Below are 24,316 nucleotides of genomic sequence, written 5' to 3' on the forward strand. Positions count from 1 at the left end.
GAGTTCTGGGGACCACCAGCATTGGCATCCCTTGAGTGCTCATTAGAAATGCAGAAACCCAGGTCCTGCCTGGATCTGCTGAATCAGAACCTGCACTTTAACAGCATCCTAGGATGATTCTTGTGCTTGTTAAAATTTGGGAAGCAAGGAAGCTTGGTCTCATAGTTAGGGGGGGATGGTCTATTCTATTTGTGGTTTTTTGCCAATTAAATCATCTTGACCGTTTCATTCTCAAGATTCCGGAGTCGAGTGTGGTCAGGAACCTTTTAAATACACGTAGTGTCATGTGCCGATGGCTAGCTATCGTCGTGATGGATGAGGGTAAGTTGATCCATTCTGGAAGCATCCATAGAAGCATTATGGTCTCAACATGTAAGAGAAGGTCCTAGAAACAGGGCTTGTCATGTGAAGGTCCATTGGGACATTGACCCCAGAGGGAGTTCCAAGCCAGAACTCACAGGCTGTCTTCTGTTTTGGCAGGAGCTACAAAGTCCGGTTCAATAGTGTTTCCTCATATTCTGATTCTCATAAGTCATCGGGTGATGGGCCAGACCTCAGAGACAACTTTGAGAGTGCTGGACCCCTGGCAAATGTGAGGTGAGCAGGGGCCGTGGGCATCAGGGAAGATATCTTGGGGAACTGGATTCAGTTGCAAAGTGGGCTCTTTGTTTGGGGGGAGGGTCTCCCTTCTACTCCCATCCATCTCTTGAATAACCAGCTGCACCCTGGTTGTCTGGGGACTGTACCCACCCTGGTAAAGCATGCTACCTGGGCTCTCCTGTGACCTCTTCCTGTACATATTCTCAGAGCTCCATTGCCCAATCTCACCCCATCATCAGCACATCATTTGTGCTGAAGGATGTTCTTCCCTAGAAATATCTCACTGAACTGCCCTTCCTAGTGATACATTTTGCACCAAACAAACTTTTGGGGACACCCTGCCATGCCTCAGTCACCTCAACCCTGGGATACACATCAAAATTGTTTGGAGATGTTTGTAGTATACCAATAACTAAGCCCTATTTCCAGAGATTCCTGTGTAACTGGTCTAGAATTGGACCCAAGCTTTGCCTTTTAGTTTCTTTATTTCCCCCAAGTGCCTCTAATGTGCAGTCAGAGTCAAAAAATATTGGCCCAACCCCCTACTTATCAGAGTACAGTGGTCACTTACCAAGAGATCATTTTAGGTAGATGGACAGATATTTTGTATTTCAACAGTTGTGAATTAAGTTCAATGAGCATTTAGGAAGAAAGAAAACTAGATGTCAGGTCCTTGGTTTTGCCAATGTCCATAAACACAGCTAATCTAAGCCAAGTATCGGGCCTGGCCACAAATCTTCCTGACCTTTGCCAACCGAACCTTCTCATACCTGCTCAGGGCAATGCTTGCTAGATGATACACATCACAGGGGTCCTGGGTATTGAGGTATTATGTCCAGCAGGGCACTCTTTTAATAGACTTTATTTTTTTAAAGCATTTTTAGGTTCCCTGCAAAACTGAGAGGAAGATATAGAGATTTCCCATATACTCCCTTCCCAGGCCCCAACAAAAACAGCCTCCTCCAGCACCACCATCTCCACCCAGGGTGGTACATTTGTACAGTTGATGGACCTACACTGACACATCATTATCACACAAACTGCATAATTTATATTAGGGTTCATTCTTGGTGTAATTCATTCTGTGACGTTTGACATCAGGGCATTGTTTTAGCTTGACATTGAACATCAGTTTTGTACATTGACAGTCAGACCCATTTTTTCCTTATGAAATCTATCATGGCTTAGAGCAGGCATTGGCAGGCTGCAGCCTGCAGGTGCAACACAGCCTGGCCACTGTGTACTCTTACACAGCCCGAGAGCTGGGAATGGTTTTTACAATAGAGCATTTGTAATTCACCTGATGAAAGAAAACATTACTGCTGAACTCCAATTAAGCAAAACTCTTCTCCCCCCCCCCAAAAAAAGGAGTTCTATCTTCATAAGAAGGCACAGTACTAAAACATTATCCTCAATAACTATAATAATAATAATAATTTTTTAAAACTTTTTTTGTTAATAAAAATGCACAGACATTTGTTTTCCATCTCTTATGTAAGTATCTACAGAATAGCTTCGATTTTGCTTCTTGGCCTAGAAACCTAAAAATATTTACTCTCTGGCCCCATGTTTAAGAAGTTTACGTTATTCTGTATGTTGACAAATTGAACACCAATAAAAAATAAATTTATTAAAATAAATATAAATAAAATAAATAAATAAATAAATAAATTTTAAAAAAAGAAAACAACATCTCAACGACTTTCAAGCATCATTTATTATTATTCGTGCAGCACAATTTCCTTTAATTGTTGATTACCAATGTATTTTCTGCATTAATAAAATGCAATTTTAACAAAAAAAAAAAGAGAAGAAGTTTGCCAGTTCCTGGTTTGGAGACTTAAAATGGGAAGTTTGCAATAATAAGGTAAAGATAGGGACACCTCGATGGCTTAGCAGTTGAGCATCTGCCTTTGGCACAGGGCATGATCACAGGCTGAGATCCCAGGACTCAGTCCCGCATCAGACTCCTTGCATGGGGCCTGCTTCTCCCTCTGCCTGTGTCTCTGCCTCTTTCTCTCTCTGTCTCTCATGAATAAATAAATAAAATCTTTAAAAAATAATAAAAAATAAGGCAAAGTTGTTGGTGGAAATGGGAGTCTAGGAAATAAATGGTCTTCAGGTGTACCAGGAAACATATTAATGAATGAATCACCTGAGCCATCTGGTAGTGAACACAACTGAGTTTGATAAGCTAATGAGTACAAATTTAAAGCAACTTAAACAGCAGTAATAAGGAAATAGTAGTATCGGTGGAAGTCATGAATGGCAGACGCCATGAACATAAGTATTGCATATTTGAGGAACAACATCCTAACTACAGTCATGACTGGTGCTAGGAATTTTCAGTCTCTGTTAGGCTGAGGCTAAGGGGCATGGCTTGGGGCAGAAATGCTCCTTCCGGGTCCCTTCCAAACAGTCCACTCCTGGTTACTAGCTGTCCTACCTGTCACACTACCATCCTTGGAGGAGAATGTGAGGAATCCAGCTCTAGGAAGATGACAGGTAAAGGAGTGATGGGAGGAAAACACTGCTAATCCCACGTACTTTCCTTGAAAAGCCTCTACAAGTTCAGGGAAAGAAGGGCAGGAAAAGAGAAGAGGCTCAGTGAGGGAGCATGCATGTAATTTTCCGAGGACTGGATATTAACCTATGCTAATTCTCACTGGATCTGGGAGACACCTGGACCCATCTCCAGCACATTCTCCAACGACAGAGAGAATGGGAATCCCTTCCTAGCTTCCCCTCCTCCTTCCCTACATCCTCCATCTCAATCTTTGGCCAACTTGACCCCTTCATCCTAAACAAAGAGATTCAGAGGCTGGAATAGCTGACACAGCTCCGCTCCTGGGCTTGTCTGAGATGACAGTCTACGGCAGAAAACTCCAACCCAGGAAAGAAGTGGGGTGGGGTGTTCTTGTCCCACTTGTCAACCTGTCGCTCTGGTCCCCATGAGGTCGAGACACGCAGCTAGGACCAAGCCCTGGAAGTGTGACATAAAGGGTCTGTAGGACAGTCAATTAGCAAGAGTGGCCGTCTGAGACACAGCCCTTCTCTTCTCGTACTCCAGTCAAGGCAGCCCACCTTAACAGAGAGGAAACTCTCATTAACTTGACCCCCTGCTGATTCAAACAGCCACATTTTCTTGGTGGCATCTAGGCAAAGAGTGTTTGTGAAGCAAATTAATTTCATAGACATCACAAGGGGTGGAGTCAGCATATTTATAAATCTTTCATCCCCTTTTAGAATAACCTGTTTGCACACCAATATTTGATGTGGGGTTTTTTTAAGGTTTTTGCCTTAATCCCAGTTAGTTAACATGCAGTGAACATTTGATGTGTTAATGACGAGTCCTTCTGATCCCCTCGTTAATACAGGTCCCTGAAGACCTCTGTATTGTGATTTTTTGTTATCTTTGTACTTAAAACTTATCTGGTTGTGTCCCTTATAGAATTCAAGCCTTCCCCAAAAAAGTAGACTAATTTCTCCAGCTTAAAAAGGGACACATGAAAAACAGCCAACGGTTCTGGGTCATTGCTATCCCTATCTAACTCATCCTCCTTGGGACCATTGGGAATTCTCACCCAAGGATGGTCACACCTAACAGAGACCAGAAGGAAAGGAGAACAGGCCCCAAGGGCTCCCAGATATTATTTTATTTTTTTAAAGATTTTATTTATTCATGAGACAGAGAGAGAGAGAGGCAGAGACACAGGCAGAGGGAGAAGCAGACTCCATGCAGCAAGTCCAATGCAGGACTCGATCCCGGATCCTGGAATCATGCCCTCAGTCGAAGGCAGATGCTCAACCGTTGAGCCACCCAGGTGTCCCAGGGCTCCCGGATTTTAAAACAGCCTTCCCTGGGTCGGCTTGGGGCTGTCTGACCACCATGGGCTAAACACCGTCCTCATAGAGATACCAGATGTCTTGGTCTGCTCTGGCCACCATAACAAAATACCAGAGTGGGTGACTTCAACAACAGGTATTTATTTCCTTGCAGTTCTAGAGGCTTTAAGTCCAGTGCCAGTAGGATTGGTTTCTGGTGAAGCCCCTCTTCCTGGCTTATAGATGGCCACCTTCTTGCTCACATGGCCTCTCCTCTCTGCAGGGTCAGAGTGAGAGAGTGCTACTGGTGTCTCTTCTTCTAAGGACACAAGTCCTGGGGCGCCTAGCTGCCTCAGGCAGTTAAGCATCTGCTTTTAGCCCAGGTCATGATCCCAGGGTCCTGGGATCAAGTCTCATGTCAGGCTCCCCACTCAGCAGGGAGTCTGCTTCTCCCTCTCCCTCTGCTACTCCCCCTGCTCATGCTCGCACTCTCTCTCTCTCTCTCTCTCATAAATAAATAAATAAATAAATTTTTTTAAAAGACACCAGTCCTATTAGACTAGGGCCCAAACTTAGGAATCATTTACCACCTTAAAGGCCCCATCTCCAAATATGGTCGCATTGGGAGTGAGGATTTCAACATATGAATTTGGCAGCATGGGAGGGGAAGGGCATAGAGTCCATAATACCAGACTCCCCCTCATGCTCCACAGTCCTCTAGCACAGACCTTTTGTTGTCTCCTTGACAGGTTCTCTGTGTTTGGCCTTGGCTCCCGGGCTTACCCTCACTTCTGCGCCTTTGGACATGCTGTGGACACCCTCCTGGAGGAGCTGGGAGGAGAGAGAATCCTGAAGATGAGGGAAGGGGATGAGCTCTGTGGACAAGAAGAGGCTTTCAGGACTTGGGCCAAGAAGGTCTTCAAGGTAACCACCTGCCCAGATCTCAGAGACCCAGGGGGAGAAGTCATGCTCCAAAGACAGAGTACCCATTCCACTAGAAATAGAAGAAACTTGAGAGAACCTCTGGTATTTCCCCCATGTGTCCAGCCAGGATATAGCTTTAAACAACTCAGATGAGTTTGGGTGGTCTTAAAACAAACATTCTCCATCCAGAATCTAACCTCCTGCATTATGCATAGGGACTTGGTCTATTAAAAAAAAATTATAGTCTTGGGACTTCAGAGCTGGGAGGAATTAATTGATCCCTCACTCACATCAAGTTGGTTAGCCAAACCAAGGGGCCATGCCTCACCCTAGAACTCAGATCTCTGATTTGTCTACTTTGACAAGCTTCTCCCTCCTGTGCTAGATCTCTGTTAACCAATACAGGGGCCACTAGTCCCATGTGCTATTTAAATGTAAATGTAAATGAATGCACATTTAATAGGATGAATGGATAAGTGAATATGTTATGTCTAGACAATGGAATATTACTCAGCCATGAAAAGGATGAAACAATGACACCAGCTACACCATGAATCAGCCTCACAAACATGAAGAACGAAAGAAGCCCGGCACAAAAGGTCTATGTTTCCATCTATAGGAAATGTCCAGAATAGGCAAATCCATACAGAGATTAGATTCGTGGTTGCCAGGGGTCTGGAGGAGTGGAAAATGGGAATGATGGCTGATGGATACAGGGTTACTTCTGGGGGAATGAGAATGTTCCAGAACTGGATAGCAGTGGTGGTTGCACAACTTCGTAAATACACTAAAAACCATGGAACTGTACATTTTCAAATGATGAATTATATATTACATGGAAAATTTCTAGGGTACCTGGCTATTTCAGTAGGTTAAGCTTCTGCCTTCCCCTCAGGTCATGATCCCAGAGTCCCAAGATTGAGCCCCACATTGGGCTCCCTGCTCAGCTTCTCCCTCTGCCCCTCACCCCACCCATGCTCTCTCTCTCTCTCTCTCAAATTAATAAAAATCTTTTAAAAAATAAAAGAAAATTTTCTGTGCACACATACATAGAAATAAGTAATACTAATTATTAAGATTAATTATTATGATTAGTAGTTAATATCAATAACTTATATTTTTTTAAAGATTTTATTTATTTATTCCTGAGAATACACAGAGAGGAGAGAGAGAGGCAGAGACACAGGCAGAGGGAGAAGCAGGCTCCATGCAGGGAGCCTGACGTGGGACTCGATCCTGGGTCTCCAGGATCACACCCTGGGCTGAAGGTGGTGCTAAACTGCTGAGCCACCCAGGCTGCCCAATATCAATAATTTATATTACATAAAATTACTAAATATGTATTTAATATACCACAAGTAATATAAAAATTTTTAATAATTATATTTTTAATTCTATTTAATACCCATATTAATTAGATCCTATTTAAAAATCCCATTCCTTGGCTGTGAGTTTCATGTACTCAGTAGCCACAAGTAGCTAGTGGTCACCACAGAAAACAGCACAGAATATTCCTATCATAGAACATGCTAATAATGACTTTCTATCTGTATGTGGGATATGATTCGATTAGCCATCCTAGGAGAAACAAAAAGCCATGAGTGCTGACCTTTCCCTGCTTCTTCCTCCATGCCAGAATGCATTCTCTTCAGCAGCCATAGGAGAAAGAGCACTTTACAACCTCCTATCACTCAGTTAGCACTTTCCATCCCTCATGCAAATGCAGATAAGGAAAAAAAAGGGGAAACTGAGGCCCTTGAGCTATACAGATATCTGTGGGGGAAGACTGTGTCCACAAACCTGTTTCTGCATTTTTTCCTAGACAAGGTAAAATTGAGATAACTTGGCTTTTGTTATTTTGAGATCACTGTGGTTCCTGACTTCCATCAGCCAATTTAATTGAGTACCCCAGAAACAGGGCCTGTTACAAGCCACCATGCCCTTCAGCTATCACCAGCCCCCATTCTCCCACCAAACTCCCAGTCTTGGCAACCACTAATCTACTTTCTGTCTCTGTAAATTCGTCTATTCCGGATATTTTGTATGAATGAAATCATAGTATGTGGTCTTTTGAAACTGGCTCATTTCACTTAGCATCTTGTTTTCAAGGTCATCCACGTTATAGTATATATCAGCACTTCATTGCTTTTTATGGCCAAATAATATTCCATTGTTTGTATATATCATATTTTGTTTAACCATCCATCAGTTGATGGACATTTAGATTGTCTGAAAATCAACATAAAGCCACAGAAATGGTTAAAGCTACCCTTAAAAGCCTCTTGAATTGGGGCACCTAGGTGGGTCAGTCAGTTAAGCATCCCACCCTTGGTTTTGGTTCAGGTCATGATCTTAGGTCATGTGGGATCGAGCCCCACATCAGGCTCCATGCTCAGCACAGAGTCTGCTTGAGATTCTCTCGCTCCTTCTCCCTCTGCCCCTCCCCCCTTGTTCGTGTGCTCACTCTCTCTTTTGCTCTCTCTCTCTCAAATAAATAAATAATTTTTAAAACTTTTGAATTATCCATGGCTTTTATCCCAAAACTTGCATTCCAAATAATAATTCTTAGGACTATTAAAGTCAGAGAACTTATGCACTTGCAAAAGAAAAACATAAGAAAATTTCATAGGTGTTCAAACATTTAGTATGTTCTGCTTTCAAGGTAATTGGGTTGTAGAAGGGGAGGTGGGTAGGAGGATAAGGTAACTAGGTGACTAAGGAGGGCACACAATGAGATGAGCACTGGGTGTTATACTATATGTTGGCAAATTGAATTTATTAAAAAAATTTTTTAAAAAAGTTTTTAAGTAATTGAATCTTTAGAGGGAGATAAGTTCTAAGGTGTTTCTTTTCTCTTTTGTAAGATTTTAATTTTTTTAAAGATTTTATTTATTAATGAGAGACAGAGAGAGAGAGAAGCAGAAACACAGGCAGAGGGCAAAGCAGGCTCCATGCAGGGAGCCCGACGCGGGACTCAATCTGGGGTCTCCAGGATCACGCCCTGGGCTGAAGGCGGCACTAAACCGCTGAGCCACCTGGGCTGCCCAGGATTTTAATTTTTAAAACTTTTTATTTATTTCTTTGAGGGAGAGGGAGAGAGAAAGAGAGCATGAGCAGGAGGGAAGGGTAGGGGGAGAGAAAGAAGCCAACTCCCCAGTGAGCAGGGAGCCCGATGTGGGACTTGATCCCAGGATCCTGAAATTACAGCCTGACCTGAAGACAGACGCTTAACCAACTGAGCCACCCAGGTTCCCCTAAGGTATTTATTTTCTTGTTTAATATTAGGCCTCTATAAATACTGGTTTTAGGAATAAATGACATAAAAGTTACATATTAAATAGAGGTTAAATCCTAAAGTCATTAATTAGTACATATGATATGTCCAGCACATCAAAGGCATTCAAAAAGCATAGGATGGATTAGTGGATAGACTGATGGATGAGAGGCAGGTAGGTAATGGGATGGATAGATGGGTGGATGAGTAGGCGAGTGGATATAAGTATGGAAGGAAGGAAAGAAGGAAGGATGGGTAGATGGGGAGAAGAAAGGTTGGATGAACAGATGGAAGGAGGGATGAAGGAAGAAGGGAAGAAAAGAAGGAAGAAGAAAGGAAGGAGAGTTGGAGGGAAGGAAGAAGGCTAGGAGGGCAGGTAGGTGGAGGGTTGGAGGGATGAATGGACAGATGGGTGGATGAATGGATGGATGGAGGAATACATGCCATGACTTGAAGCTGTTGGTGGAAAGTCCCTCTTGACTGAAAGAGGTCACCCACTGAAAGCCCTGCGTGTGCCACAGGCAGCCTGTGATGTGTTCTGCGTGGGAGATGATGTCAACATTGAAAAGGCCAACAACTCCCTCATCAGCAATGACCGCAGCTGGAAGAGAAACAAGTTCCGCCTCACCTATGTGGCCGAAGCTCCAGAACTTACACAGGGTACCTCTCACCACCTTCCTGGGGAGGCATGCAGGATAGTGAAGGGGGTGGAGCTGGGAGGGGAAGGAAAGACAGGAGTCCTCACCTCCCTGACAGGTACTGAGAGAAGGTGGGTTTCATTGCTTATGTCTGCCTTGACCACAGTCCTCTGAAAATAAATATGCTTCCAGGGCCCTATGCCCCGTCGACCTGTGCCCGGATGTTTCTCCCTCCAGCAGGGTGGCATGTTACCCTGAAACTCTTCTTCTCAACTCAGCTTTACCAGCTTTGCTGCTGCTTCTGCATTATCCACAGCACCCCCCACCCCAATGTCTTTTCTCTCCTCTCCTCACTTCACTCCAGAGGACAGTGGAAGTGTGAAGACAGGGTCAGTAGAAGCTGGAAGGTTTGCACTGACCACGGTTTAACCCCATCTCAGGGAGCCTGTTGTGTTTCTCCCCGCAGGTCTATCCAACGTCCACAAAAAGCGGGTCTCAGCCGCTCGACTCCTCAGCCGTCAAAACCTTCAGAGCCCTAAATCCAGGTAGGAACACCTTGGTTGGCTCAGGGTTACTCCTCTGTTCTCCAGATGCCACCCACAATCAGGGAAGAGCCCTGGTTGGCTCGCAGGACTGGCATCCCATTACCATTCCAAATGCCATTGAGCTCGCCTTGCTGCTTTGTAGCATGGAGGTTTTCCTGCTTCCTCTTTGCTGCTCTCTGACCTAGAGGGACCAAGAGAAGAGATGCTGATAATCATCATGGAAAGCAGAAAGGGAAGGGGTTTATGAGGAATTTTGAATATAGACCACCCCCTTGTCAAATTGCTAATGTTCATCATACCAGAGCATGCTAGTCAGAGAACATTTCCTCCCTATGGGTGATTCTATAGAATCTTGAAAACTAGCCACCCAGGCTCTGCTTAAATTCCTTTGGGATGATGGGAGGTTCATTACCTCACAGAACAACCCACTCTGTGTTTCAAAGTCCTAATTGTTAGAAATGATCTTATATTGCTACAACCAAAGGGCATCTTCCTAGCACCTCATATTGATCTCTGGTGACACTCAAAACAAATTCAGTTCTTCCAAATGAGAGACCTGCTGATAGCCAAGGATACTGACCAATGTCTCCTGGGTTTTGATCCCTTCAAATTGCTCTTCCTAAGACCTGGTTTCCCAAGCTCTTCACTTTAGTACAAGGACACACTCTGTCCTGCTGGAATTGTCATTCTCAGACCTGGTCACAGCACTGTGGAGGACCGGCCATAGCTGCCACATGCACTGAGGCTATTTTAGCCACCCCCCAACCTAAGCAAGACACACTGATGCCACCAACATGGCAGGCATTGTCCTGGCAGCCATGCCACACTCCCATTAAGCTTACACTCTTGCTGCTATTTTCAAGATGATTGAGCCAGGTCTGTCTATCCCTCAACTTGTGTAAATAGTATTTTTGGCTTTAATGAAGTCCTTTGCATTGGTCCCTATGGAATGGCATCTCTTTTTTTTTTTTTTTTTTTTTCACTTTTCAGCTACAGCCCACAACGATCTTTTGAAATTTCCATTCTTTAGTACACAGAGTGGGCTCATGAACTGGACAATGGGTTCTGACCCCAGCTCTGCTGCACACCAGCTGTGTGACCATGGGCAAGTCACTCAGGTCCTCTGAGCCCTTGTCTCCTTATGTAAAATGAGAATAGTGGCTACACGGATTGCTGATGTTTATCTAGTGCTTTCTGTAGGCCAAGTACTGTTTCAAATCCCCTCTGTGCAGGATCTCCCAGAACTCTTGACCAGCCCAGGAAGTAGATACCACTATCATCAACATTTTATTTATTTTTTTAAAGATTTATTTATGTATTTTAGCGGGCAGGGGCAGAGAGGGAGAGGGAAAGAATCTCCAGCAGACTCCCTACTGAGTGTGGAGCCCAGTGTGGGGCTTGATCCCACAACCCCTGAAATCATGACCTGAGCCAAAATCAAGAGTTGGATGCTTAACTGACTAAGCTATCCAGGTGCCCCATCATTGATGTTTTAAATATGAAAAATGACAGTTAGAGAATGCAAGTGATTTTTTCAAGGTCACATAGACTCGGTTCTCCGACTCCAAAGTCAGTATGCCGAATGGCTACACAGGTGGCGTCAAAAGCATTGCAAGGCTGCTGTATTAAAGACGAGGTGCACAAAACTTTCTCGTTACTCTTCCTTATCCGTCCCAGCTTCAAACACCTGCAAATTTAGTATGCATGCTTTCTACGTGGACTTCAAACCTCTGATAGAATTATCAACAGGACGAAGCCCCCAGGCTCTCATGTACTCTCTTAGATCCCCAAACATTAAAGAAATGGATTAGGAAATTAATCCCTTTGAATAATTAGTTAAATGCAACATTCGGTGCATAGGGATCTCTGATAAAGAGAGGGACTCTGTGTCTGAAATATGCACCCCTACTTCCCATTTCTGCCCTATAGAAAGGGATGACTTCAGTAGCATGGAAGAAAAGAGATTAAGAATCCATTGGAAATTTCCTTTAGCAACAAACTGTGAAAGACCAAATCACAGAAATTACTCCCTAAACCATAGTACATAAAAAGCAAGGTCCTCTGCAAATGTTCTGATGCTAAGTTGGACCAAATCCCAGAATAACCCCCACTCACCTCTGAAAATGGCAGCTGACTCTATATTGAGTGATTTACAAGAGAATATTTCAGCAAGGTTAGGAACTAGAACCTAGTATTAAAATCAGTCATGAATTAGCACAAAAAGGATCAAATTGTATGTAGATCTCTTTCTCTCTCTTTAGAAGCACACTCTGTTTAGCACAACCTATTTTCAGGCTTACTACTGTCTCCAGCTTTATAAGTTGTTGGTTTGTTTTAAGGGATAATCAAGTAAAAAAAAAAAAAAAAACATGATACTCTCTCATTTTCCCCTGCCCAAGTCAGCCAAAAGTCAGGCTGTTTGGGCCAAGAGGCCATAAGTGAGATATCACAAAATACTCCCCACCTCCCAGACCCTTAATTGCAAGCAAAGTGCTTAAGAGGAAGTAAACAGCCTTCTGAGGGTGATCCTTGCACATCTAAAGAGAAAAGTGACCACAGTTGCTGCCTGGCCAGGAAGTACATTTTCTAGGTACACCAATTCACAAACAATACAGACCAGAGTATAATGAAGTGGTAATGGGTAGTGGGTGTGGTGATCATAAGTCCTAGATGTCAGAAGGGGGAGGGGAAGCACAGGGCAAGCTTTGGAAAGGGAATGAGAACAGGGGAGGAACATGTAGACAGAGGCTGGCAGGAGCAAAGATGCAGAGGGGGACCCAAGTGCTGGGGCATCGTGGAGGTGGTGGGATATCACAATGGAAGGTTCTTGGTGGGGGGGGGGGGGCTCTTGATTCTCATTGCTCCTTGGATGAAGTTCCTTCTCTCCAGCCTTCCCCATTTCGACAGAGAACAGCAACATTTGGCTTAAGCCAAAAACTCAAGAGTCCTCTTTGCCTCCTCTCCCTCCCTTACACTGCACATCCAGCCCTCAGCTGGTCCTATGGGACTTGACGTTCAGCTTCATCACAGACCTATAGCTTCCATCTTGAGCAAAGCCATGTGCATCAACGGTATGAGTGGCTACAGTAGATGCTAACTTGTCTCCTTGTTTCTTGGCTTCTCTCTCAAAGATCCATTTCCAAACAGCAGCCAGACTAATCTTTGAAAAACAGAAATTGAATCCTATCACTGCACAGCATCACACCCTTCAGTGGCTTCCCACTGGATTAAGGAGACCTCCAAATTTCTTGCTGTTACAGGTCATGATGAAGCCCTCATGATCTGGCCTCTTCCCAGCTCTCTGATCTCCTTCTCCCACCCCCACATCTATGTTGACCACTCTCCAAACACTCCAGCCTTCTTTCCCTTCTCCAAAACATGCCACACATTTTCCTACCCCAGGGCCTTTGCACAAGCAAACACTCTTCCCAAACAGATCTTTGCATGTCCCCTTTCTCTCATTGTTCATGTCTCTGCTCAAGTATCACATCACCACAGAGGTCTCCTGGACCATCCTATCTGGTGGTCACTCAGCCCACTGGCCCTAGTCCATCACCACCCACCCATCCACATCACCAACTCCTCTGGGACCTTTTAAGTTGCTTCTCAATGAGAATAGGACATTCAGTGAGAATGAGACCCCAGACCCATCAGTGTCTCACCAGTGCCTAGAATAGTGCCCAACACTCAGTACAAATTTGCTGAATGAATGAAACTTACAATGTTTATTCTTTTCATTAAAGAATGAACATTAGCCTTTTTTTTATTATTTGATGCCAGACATTAGCAGACTGTTATTTCATCTGTGAACCTGTCATTGAACCACTGCCAAGCATACATGCCTGTGTGTGTGTATGTGTCTGTGTGTGTGTGTTATGCTTCTGGAGTCTGGAGGAGGGGATGGAGAGGCCCCCAGATGACTACCCTCATCTCTAGGTTAGTGCTACCAAGAGAAGGTAGAGGGGAATTTGGCTTCCCCCACAAAGCTTCAAAGACCAGCCCATTAGGGTGTCCTGAGGCCATGAAGCCATTCAGCGCTGGGGTTCTCAGCAAGCCATGTCTGATCAGAGGCTTGCAGAGTCCCCTTGGTTTAATTCCCAGCACGAGCAGAGCCTGGGCCACCTAGGCTAACCTGCCAGCTGCCTCGTATTCCTGCCCCTTGTCTTCCTGACCACCTTGTGTCACATTCAAGAGGACTTGGGGGAAGTGCCTGTGAGCGTGAGCCAACTCAGCAAGTTCAGGTCCTCCGCATTTCTATTTTGTACCGGCCAGAAGAACGTAGGCAAATATACTTCTGAAAGAAATCGTGATGATCTGGGAGAAAGTGGGAATTGATTCGGGGGCCTTTGAAAGGCTTCCTGTGGTTGGTGCAGGAGGCTCCGAAATTAGCGGCCCCACAGCTCCCCCTGCTGGCTAATTCCCATCCTGGAGCTGGCAAGAGGCGATGGTTGTCTTTGCTCTCCAGGAACCAGGAAACCAATGAGCTCAGAGCAGAATCAGTCATGCAAATCCGTATAACTGACAAGATTAGTGGCCCAAGAGACAGCAAAATCTGTCCAGGAAAGGAGAATGGGGCCCCAGATCCTGACAACACCCTTCACAATCTCTGCCACCAATTTCCCGCCACTCTGCTAAGGACAGGGGTGCCTTGCTTCAAGAAAATACTTGCAAAAAATTAAATGTGCCAGCACAACTATTTTTAATAACGGTGGCTATTTGTAGCACAAAAGGGTTCTTGGGTGTGCCAGAGACTCCTTTATATAGCGAGTCCCATTGATCTATTCAAGTGTTGATTTACATACCATGGAGAATGTAGAAACTTTGTGTTGAATATGAAGTGTCTCTACTGAGAACCAATTGGCAATAAAGAAAAGCAGATCTGAAATGCAGATGGGGGGGCACTTGGGTGGCTCAGTCAGCTAAGCATCTGCCTTTGGCTCAGGTCATGATATCAGGGTCCTGGGATCAAGCCCCACATCAGGCTCCCTGGTCAGCAAGGAGTCTGCTTCTCCTTCTCTCTGCCCCTCCTCCTGCTTGTATGAGCATGTGTGCATGTTCTCTCTCTCTCTCTCTCTCTCTCTCTCTCTCAAATAAATAAAATCTTTAAAAAAGAAAAGAAATGCACGATACACCTGGGTGCCTCAGCGGTTGAGCATCTGCCTTCAGCTTAGGGCATGATCCCTGGGTCCTAGGATCATGTCCCACATGGGGCTCCTTGCATGGAGCCTGCTTCTCCCTCTGCCTGTGTCTCTGCCTCTCTGTCTGTATCTCTTATGAATAAATAAGTCTTAAAAAAAAAAAAGAAATGAAGATGGAACCCAAAGAGGACAAAGAATCTGATTTACCAAAGTATAATCAGTCCCCAAGTTCTCAGGCATTGTGTAAAATGCAGCAGATCCATTCCATTTAAAGACTAGAATGATCAAAGTCCAAGAATTCATTCTTGAAGCCTTCACTTAGCAAAGGCCTCTTGCCCCTGAAAATACAATAACCAGTGGGAAAGAGGAGGACTTGGCAGGACATAAATAAGTTCCTGTGTGTTTTCTCCTTAGATCTTTCAAATTTATATTGGTATTTGTGCACAACCAATACCAAGTGTGTTTCTCTTTACACAGTAATATGAGGACCCTTCCCCCACCCTACACACACACACACACACACACACACACACATGCACACACACACACTAGAGTGGGGTGGAGCTTGGGATTCCCAGGAGAGATGGCATCACAGAGACTGGGGACTCCACTACCTTGGCTCCAATTGGATAGTGATTCCTGGGAGAACCCCAGTTGGTACTGAGAACAGAGTTTGTTCTGGCAAGCAGTTAACCCTAGGAGTCTGAGGTTCCTTCATCCAATAAATATTTCTTGAGTACCTGCTGTGTACCACGCACTGTCCTACTTGCCAGGAATAGAGCAGTGGACAAAAGAGACAGATCCCTTGCACTCTGGAGTATACATTGTCCTGGAAGCTTGTGTGGGGCTGGTAGGCGGGGAAGGGCAGACCATAAACCACATGATGATGTAAACTGTTCAAGAGGGCAGACGCCCATAAGTGCTATGGAGAAAGGCAGGTTCAGGAAAATAGAAAAGCAAGGAATCTGGGATGTCTGGGTGGCTCAGTGATTGAGTGTCTGCCTGTGGCCCAGGTCATGATCCCAGGGTCCTGGGATTGAGTCCCACATCGGGCTCCCAGCAGGGAGCCTGCTTCTCCCATTGCCTACATCTCTGCCTATGTCTCTGCCTCTCTCTCTGTGTGTCTCTCATGAATAAATAAATAAAATCTTAAAAAAAAAAAAAAAAGAAAAGAAAGAAAAAAGGAATCTGAGGACTGAACCCTGAGTACTCTAATGCCCAGAGTCTGGGGAGATGGGAAGGGACCACCAAGAGAAAAAAGATCAGGAGAGCCTGGGGTGCTAGAACCTGGGAGAAGAGAGTGGAGAAAGAGGAAGTAAGCAGCTGTGTCCAGTGCTGCTTCCTTGACCAGGATGAGCACTTGGAACTTGCCATTGGATTTGCACTGAAGAGTTCATGGGTGATCATGCTAAAGACCATGGTGTGGAACGATGGGGGCAGAGGTCTCATTGGCCAGGGTCCCACAGAGAATGAAAAGAGAGAAATGCAGCCACAAGGAGACACAAAGGAGCAAAGAGAGGAGGCAGTAGCTGGTGACTCTTAGCCGACTATCCCCCTTTCCCTCCAGCCGATCAACCATCTTCGTGCGTCTCCACACCAATGGGAATCAGGAGCTGCAGTACCAGCCTGGGGACCACCTGGGCGTCTTCCCTGGCAACCGCGAGGACCTTGTGAATGCCCTGATCGAACGGCTAGAGGATGCACCCCCTGTCAACCAGCTGGTGAAGGTGGAGCTACTGGAGGAGCGCAACACGGCTCTGGGTAACTAACTAACTATGGGCAGGCTGGCAGGCAGACCAGGCACCCCACCTGGCCCCTCCCAAGAGCCCTCCCCTTCTCCAGGGAGTTCTGGAGGCAGTGGGTGTCTGCAGAAGAGGAGACCCATCCTTCTTCCCCATATCCAGTCCAGGCAAGAGAGTGGGTCTCTGTCACCTCCAACTTAGGAGACTGAAGACTCCTCCTTTCTCATGGCTTGACAACCTTGGCCCAACTGGCTGAGCCAGTGACCATGATGCTAGGACACCAATAGCTCATCCTTGAGGGGAAGGGGACTCTGCCTTCCTTCATTGCCCCCACCTCTCTGCCCACCGAATAAATAGTTGAAGCATATCCCTCCCTCCTCTTAAAATCAAGGGACACTATATGCAGCTCCATGGCCCACTCAAGGTTGAACCCTGTTTCTGACCTCATTAGATCAGGCCCCAGTCTGTTTCAGTGACCATCCTTGACCTTTCTGTTCAAAAACTTTCAAACGCAAGTGGGTCTCAGCGCTTCGTTTCAGTCAGCACAGGTGAGCTCAGGGCTCAGGTACAAGAAACCACAGTGACCTTACCTGACCAGCCCGTGATATGGTAACATGTCCCCTTTACAAAGGAGCTAGAGTACGGTCAGAGCAGAAGGTGAAAATAGCACGTGGTCCAAGCCCTATTGAAAAGTCCTTTGGGACATACCACTTTGAATTAATAAATCTGACCCAGCCAGTTCTTCCTTCGTGTTGGAGCAGCACTTTTTCTCTTGAGTTGAGCCCCTGATAAAGTAGACACTGTATATCCGATGAAAATTACACCGAAGCAGTACAGTGTAGTAGTTAGAACGAGGTCTGGGGCAGGAATGCCTGACTTCACACTGTGAGCTGTGTGACCTTGGGCAATTTCCTTGACCTCTCTGTGCTTCCATTTCTCTCAGTTGCAAAATGGGGATAGTAATAGCACCACCACCTGAGATTGTTTGTGAGGACTAAGTGAGTTAATAATATAAAGTGCTGAGAATAGCACTTGGCATATAGAAAGTGCTAGCGAAGTGTTAGGCATGTTTGTAATTTTAAATGCCGGAATCCCACTTAGAGGTTGGAGAGGCCAACACCATTAGAGGGCAGACAGCCAAAATAGACTCATAGCTTATGCTCAGTGGGGGGGCTCACTGCATCGAATGCCAGAGGACTGACTGTCTCATGCTATTTTAATATTGCCTTATATTTTAATTTTTGAACTAATTTGTTCAGTTGATTTTGGATATGCTCCTTGCACTCATGAGGTGATCACACGGTCCCCAGAACTCTGGGTCTGGAGGTGAAACATGGAAGGTGACAAGCCAAGGGATTGCTTGGCTCACCTGGCCCCATCCTCTGCCCTAGGCCACCCAATCTGGCCTTCCTGACTTGGACCCAAGCCCTGGGAGCTCATACTCTCTTCCCTGATCCACCCCTCACCTCCATTGTACCTCCATAGGAGTTATCAGTAACTGGACAGATGAGCACCGCCTCCCACCCTGCACCATCTTCCAGGCCTTCAAGTACTACCTGGACATCACCACGCCGCCAACGCCACTGCAGCTGCAACAGTTTGCCTCCCTGGCCACCAGCGAGAAAGAGAAGCAGCGTCTACTGGTCCTCAGCAAGGTGGGTGTCTGGCCTCCTACAGCCCCAGGGGCACCTTTCACCTCCCCGTCAGTGGAGAGCTCTACAGCTATTACAACAGTTGTCCAGCAGATGGCAGCGTTGAGCAAGAGTGGCCCATTTTTAGTTTACAGCTGGTCATCACCCTACTGGCTAGTCCATTTTGGTTCGTCCTCACCATCTCCCCTCATTCTAACTAAGGTTTGGCACAACAAGGATAGCCCTGTTGAATCTCAGAGTTCTCTGGCCCAGTAGAAATTACTGTTCTAACTCTTGTTCCTCCTTCTTTTGGAACTCTTGAGCTTCCGTTAGCTCCAACTGAACCCATGCTTGGAGGGCAAAGAAAATAAAGAATCCCACAGTGCCCTGTTTTAGAGGGAGGTCTTTCCCAATGCAGAAGAGCTGTTGGTGGGACTTGCAAGATATAGGAGGCCCTCTGATGGCAAAATAAATCACACATTTCTACCATCCATGCTTTGAAACCCAGGACTTGCTTGCCCCAAGCCACTACAAAATCTTGCTCAGTAAGAATCCTACCCAGGAGGACCACCCAGAGTTTTCCAATTGGGGGCTCCTCTCCATTAAGCCACGCGCACAGGATGGCTTAGCTTTTCTTCTGCTGTCCAGGAGAGGGACGAATGATGGGCAGAGAGGAAGAGGCTAATTCAAAGAATGCCTATTACAGCTGGCCCCTGAACAACACAGGTGTTAGGGGTGCTGACCCCCCTGTGCAGCAGTAAATCCATATAACTTTTAACTCCCCCAGAACTTAACCACTGATTCAGCCTACTGTTGACCGGGAGCCTTACAGATAATATAAACAATTGATTAACACATATTTTGTATGTTTTATTCTTACAATAAAGTAAGTTAGAGAAAAGAAAACGTTAAGAAACTCATAAGGAAGAGAAATTTCATTTAGAGTCCTCTATTATATTTGTTGAAAGAAAATCTGCAAACGAGTAGACCTGCGCAGTTCAAATCCATGTTGTTCAAGGGTCAGCTGTACGTAGAAATGAGAAAACAAACATCAAAAGGAACATTTAAAGAGTTTTAAGTGGTTCATTCTGGGGAGTTGAAAAACAGATTGGAGAAGTGGAGCGTTAATTTTCATTGTAAGCTTTGCAGAATTGCTTAACTTCGTATACAATGTACATGTATAAATGTAATTTAAAAATTTAATTAATGGAAAAAATTTTAATTAATGGGGGCCTACTATGAAGAGGGATCCGAGACTGCAGTTTGCATGAGATGATTTCGAGTAGAATTTGATAAACTGTATGTGTTAGCCCGTTTCTTCTAAAGTGCGTGAACTCCAAGGTGGGATTAAATGAGTGAAGATTTCTATTAAGGGAACCAGCCTGTGTGAGGGAAAAATGGGCAAGAGTCAGATAAGGCTGGGAGGACCATCAGGCCTCCAACAAGTCTGACCCCAAGTGAAGGAGAGGGAAGGAAGTATGAATGGAAGCATCTGGAACTGCAGCCACAGCTATAGGAAGCACCAACATGGGTGAGCCATGCCTGTTTTCCTGTGAATGCTCCTGAGGCTTTTGGCTAATTGCACACCTACAGCTAGAGGTCAGTGAGGCTGAGACCTGGGAGGCATGTTCTCAAGGATACCATGCCCTCAACAAAGCAAGGATGATCTTTAGGGACATGGGGGAAAGCTGTGTTATACAGTGCACATTTTTTTTCTTTAAATTCAATTTGCCAAAAAAAAAAAATTCAATTTGCCAACATATAGTATAACACCCAGTGCTTATCACATCCCATGCCTTCCTTAGTGCCCATCACCCAGTCACCCCATCCCCTCACCCTCCTCCCCTTCTACGACCCTTTGTTTGTTTCCCAGAGTCAGAAGTCTCTCATGGTTTGTCTTCCTCTCTAATTTTTCCCCACTCAGTTTCCCTTCTTCCCTTAGGGTCCCTCTCACTATTTCTTATATTCCACATATGAGTGAAACCATATGATAATTTTCTTTCTCTTATTGACCTATTTCATTCAGTACCCTCCAGTTCCATCCACGTTGATGTAAATGGTAGATATTCATCCTTTCTGATGGCTGGGTAATATTCCATTGTATATAGAGACCACATCTTCTTTATCCATTCATCTGTTGAAGAACACTTTTAATATGCTTTTCTCCTCAAAATCTGAGTCTCCTATAAGCAATCAGGGGCTGCCCAGAACAGCTTCTGAGATGTAGAAAAAATAACTCCAGAGCCCCAGAGAGTTCCTCCGTTCCCTGGTAACAGCTGGGCTTTGCTGTCCACAAGCCCCTGAACTTGGTCCTCCACACCCTAACCTGTTCCTTTGGAGCTGTCATTCACCATCCTGAACTTGACCTATGCTCTCTGCAGATGCATCTCCAGCCCTGCAAACTCACAGATCACAGGGCTGCATGCTATACCACCAAATCATGACTCCCACCATAGTGCTTCTCTCTTGACCTTTACATATGGCAGGACCTATGATGGTTAGGAGCACACATCCTAGGGCCACACTGCCTGGAGCAGGGGTCAGCAACCGTTTTCCATAAAGAGCCTGGTAGTAAATATTTTAGGCTCGTAGTCCATGAGGTCTGCATCACAACCATTAACTTCTACCATTATAAGCTGACAGCATAGACAATACCCGAGTAGTTGTGGCTGGGTTCCAATCAAATCTTACTTGTGGGCACAGAAATTCACATTTCATATCTCATTCTTTGCCCTCCCTCAACAATTTAAACTGTGTAAAAACAACTCTTAGCTAATGGGCCCTACAAAACAGGTAGTAAGCTACATTTACCTTTTGGGCTAAAAAGTTTGCCAGCCCTCAATCTAGATTCAAAACCCAGAATCACTGCCTCAAAGTCAAAGAGCCTCTGTATTTGTCAGTTTCCTCAGCTATAAAATAGGGATAACAGTCATATTTATTTCATAAGGTCATTGTAAGAATTAAAACCTAACATGGAGTCATTACTGTGTAAGTGCTGGGTATCATCGTTACTACTTACCTTCATCCCTGGATGTTCTGATGCCCTCACTGGGAATGTACCAGGGGTGGGGTGCAAGTTCTGTGTCCCTCTTCTTGGACAGGGTTTACAGGAGTACGAGGAATGGAAATGGGGTAAGAACCCCACCATCGTGGAGGTGCTGGAGGAGTTCCCGTCCATCCAGATGCCTTCCACCCTGCTCCTAACCCAGCTGTCGCTGCTGCAGCCCCGCTACTATTCCATCAGCTCCTCCCCAGACATGTATCCAGATGAAGTGCACCTCACCGTGGCCATTGTCTCCTATCGCACCGGAGGTAGGCAGAGGCGCTGGCAGAGCCTTGGGCATCTGCATTTGCCCCCAGGGACCTCTGCAGGACTGCCCAATCCCAAATTCCCAGGAGGTGACCCACCCCGAAGACAGGAACTAGGAGAAGAAGCGGGACAGGCAAACTGTCCCCTTTGGCAGAGCCAACCCTGTGCAGAATTAGGAAGGAGGGAGGATATGCCCTTGAAAGCCTCCTCTACTCCCAAAGCCTGAGAGCCCTTTTACTACCTTCATCCCCTCCTCAGCCCTCCACCCCTGCCAAAGCAGCAACTGGAACAAGCCATGCCTACCCATCCCTCAGAGGGCAGAGCTCTCTGCTGCCTGAAGTCCCGCTGGTTGTAGGATAGTCAGATACCCTACCCTTTCTCTCCCATATTTTCCCTCCCTGATAAAGCAATTAAAATGCACAGTGCCTGAGAGAGCTCTGAGACCAGGATCCTGGGAAGCCACCCAGAGCACACTCACCTGGACCTTTTCAGTGAGCAGGGTCTGAATCCTACCCACCGGTACCCACAGGAACCCTGGGCAGTTTCACAGCTGTGAGCTCACCCCAACTATACCATTCCCTCTTCCCCTTCAGGGGAAGGGATCCAGACAAGGACTTCCAAGGCAGAAACTTGTGGCATGGGGCTGTGAGCCTTCTGCCCTGGAGGGGGGGGTGGGGGGCAGTGACAGGGAGTCGGCACACCAGACCACCTCAGTTATTCTGCTAGATGGAGAAGGACCAATTCACCACGGCGTGTGCTCCTCCTGGCTCAACCGGATACAGGCTGACGAAGTAGTCCCATGTTTCGTGAGAGGGTGAGTGGCAAATGAAGAGAAATAAGCAGTTGTCCCAAATCTGCATACTGATGTCCTGAGTTGGACTGGGTGGACCAGCCTCCAGGGTTCTGGAGATATGGCTGAGTCAGAAGCAAGATCAACACTCTGTATCCCTCCAAGCTGTTAAGTAAATGGGATCGTGGGGCGGGCAACACAGCAGAAGCGAAGCAAGCCCGTTAGTCAAAGTCAGGTCAGTGCAATGAATATTTATCAAGTGCAAGCACTGTGCTAGATGCTGGGGCAACAGTAGCATCTACAATGGGCAAAAATGCCACATCAGCTTTCCTGAAATCTGCAGACTGGTGGAAATACTATCCACTGTCTACCAGCCACTCTGTTTCCACTTTCTTGGAGATGAGAAAGATCCAAACCCTCGTCCCCCATCCATCAGAGCAGTTCCTCCCAAATTCAGTTGGTTGGATTTTTTTTAAGATTTTATTTATTTATTTATTTATTTATTTATTTAAGACAGAACATGCATGCCCAAGCAGGAGGGGGGGGGAGCGGCAGAGGAAGAGGGAGAAGCAGGCTCCCCGCTGAGCAGGGAGCCCAACACGGGGTTCAATCCCAGGACCCTGAGATCATGACCTGAGCCAAAGGCAGACGCTTAACCGGCTGAGCCACCCAGGGGCCCCCCAAATTCAGTTTTAAAGGACATTCCTATCTGTGATTACCAGCACTGTATCATGCACTTAAAAATGTTGTTAAGAGGGTAGGTTTCATTTAAGTGTTCTTACTGCCATCAAATAAAAATTACAACTCAAAAATCATTCACAATGAAGGGTATACCTGAGCTCATAGGCTCTGGAGATTCCTGCTTTGTCAACCATTGACTTCTGTACCAAACAGTGACCTTGACCAGTGATTTTTCTCAGCTATTGAGAGTGGAATCTTCATAGGATGGTCCATGTATCATGAGCATCAGAATCCCCGGTGGTGCTTCAAAAATATGGTATAGTGAGCCCAGACTTGCTTCATGCCCAAGAATCTGCACTCTTAACACCACCCGGTGTACACTGAAGTCTGTTCCCTGATTTAGGAGATCTCATTGGTGGCCGAATCTGGTTTCTCAGCAGGAGCTGGTTTTCCCCCTCAGAGCACTTGTAGCAAAGCCTGCAGAGATTATTGTTTGTCACGGCTGGAGGGTGCTCCTGGCATCTAGTAGTTAGAGACCAGGGGTGCTGCTCAATATCCTACAATGCACAGGACACCCCCCACAGCAGAGAAGTATGTCAGTAGTGCTGACTTCGGGAAACCCTGAGTTAAATCAATCCCACTGCCCTGTGTGGCTTAGCTCAGCAATGAGGAAAATTGGGAATTGGAGTGGTAGCCGGGCTCTGAGGAGCTCCTGTTTAGAGAAGTCCCCAAACCTGTGAGACCGCCCACTCTGATAAGGGGCACCTGATCCCCAGCTGAAGAACACCATCCCACCTTATCACCAAGAAAGCCATCTGGTCTACCCAAAGCCTAACCACCTTTGATCAGATTTGAGCTCAGCAAGCCTTCTGATTCTCTCTTTCCTGTCCAGAGCACCCAGCTTCCACCTGCCCCGAAATCCCCAAGTGCCCTGTATCCTCATTGGCCCAGGCACTGGCATCGCCCCTTTCCGAAGCTTCTGGCAGCAGCGGCAATTTGATATCCAACACAAAGGTGGGTCACAGTTCAGCAGCTAGGTGATTTCCACCCTGCCTGAACCTGGAGAGACTGCCTGTGTCTCAACCTCCTGGAGGAATGATAGAGTTCCCTCTCCACTGCGTCACTGCCTGGGGGAGGTCAGGGAGATCATAATATGACCCGACCCAGAGGTGAGGTTCATGGTTATACTTCAAAGGACCTATCCAAACAAATCTCCCA

At 45.9% G+C, this 24,316-nt stretch overlaps 1 protein-coding gene across 3 annotated transcripts in view; it reads left to right on the plus strand.

The window, feature by feature from the left end:
- NOS1 (nitric oxide synthase 1) overlaps window positions 1-24,316 on the plus strand; it is a 185,955-nt gene that overhangs the window by 151,497 nt on the left and 10,142 nt on the right. For all 3 annotated transcript variants that reach the window (XM_041729393.1, XM_041729391.1, XM_041729392.1), the window contains 9 exons: window positions 481-597; window positions 5,175-5,349; window positions 9,145-9,283; window positions 9,728-9,806; window positions 16,512-16,705; window positions 18,172-18,341; window positions 21,419-21,629; window positions 22,354-22,441; window positions 23,991-24,112. In XM_041729393.1, the coding sequence (XP_041585327.1) occupies window positions 481-597; window positions 5,175-5,349; window positions 9,145-9,283; window positions 9,728-9,806; window positions 16,512-16,705; window positions 18,172-18,341; window positions 21,419-21,629; window positions 22,354-22,441; window positions 23,991-24,112 (1,295 nt within the window). The remainder of the gene's footprint in view (window positions 1-480; window positions 598-5,174; window positions 5,350-9,144; window positions 9,284-9,727; window positions 9,807-16,511; window positions 16,706-18,171; window positions 18,342-21,418; window positions 21,630-22,353; window positions 22,442-23,990; window positions 24,113-24,316) is intronic.

Source organism: Vulpes lagopus, chromosome 14, assembly GCF_018345385.1.
Source record: "Vulpes lagopus strain Blue_001 chromosome 14, ASM1834538v1, whole genome shotgun sequence".
Classification (NCBI taxonomy): domain Eukaryota; kingdom Metazoa; phylum Chordata; class Mammalia; order Carnivora; family Canidae; genus Vulpes; species Vulpes lagopus.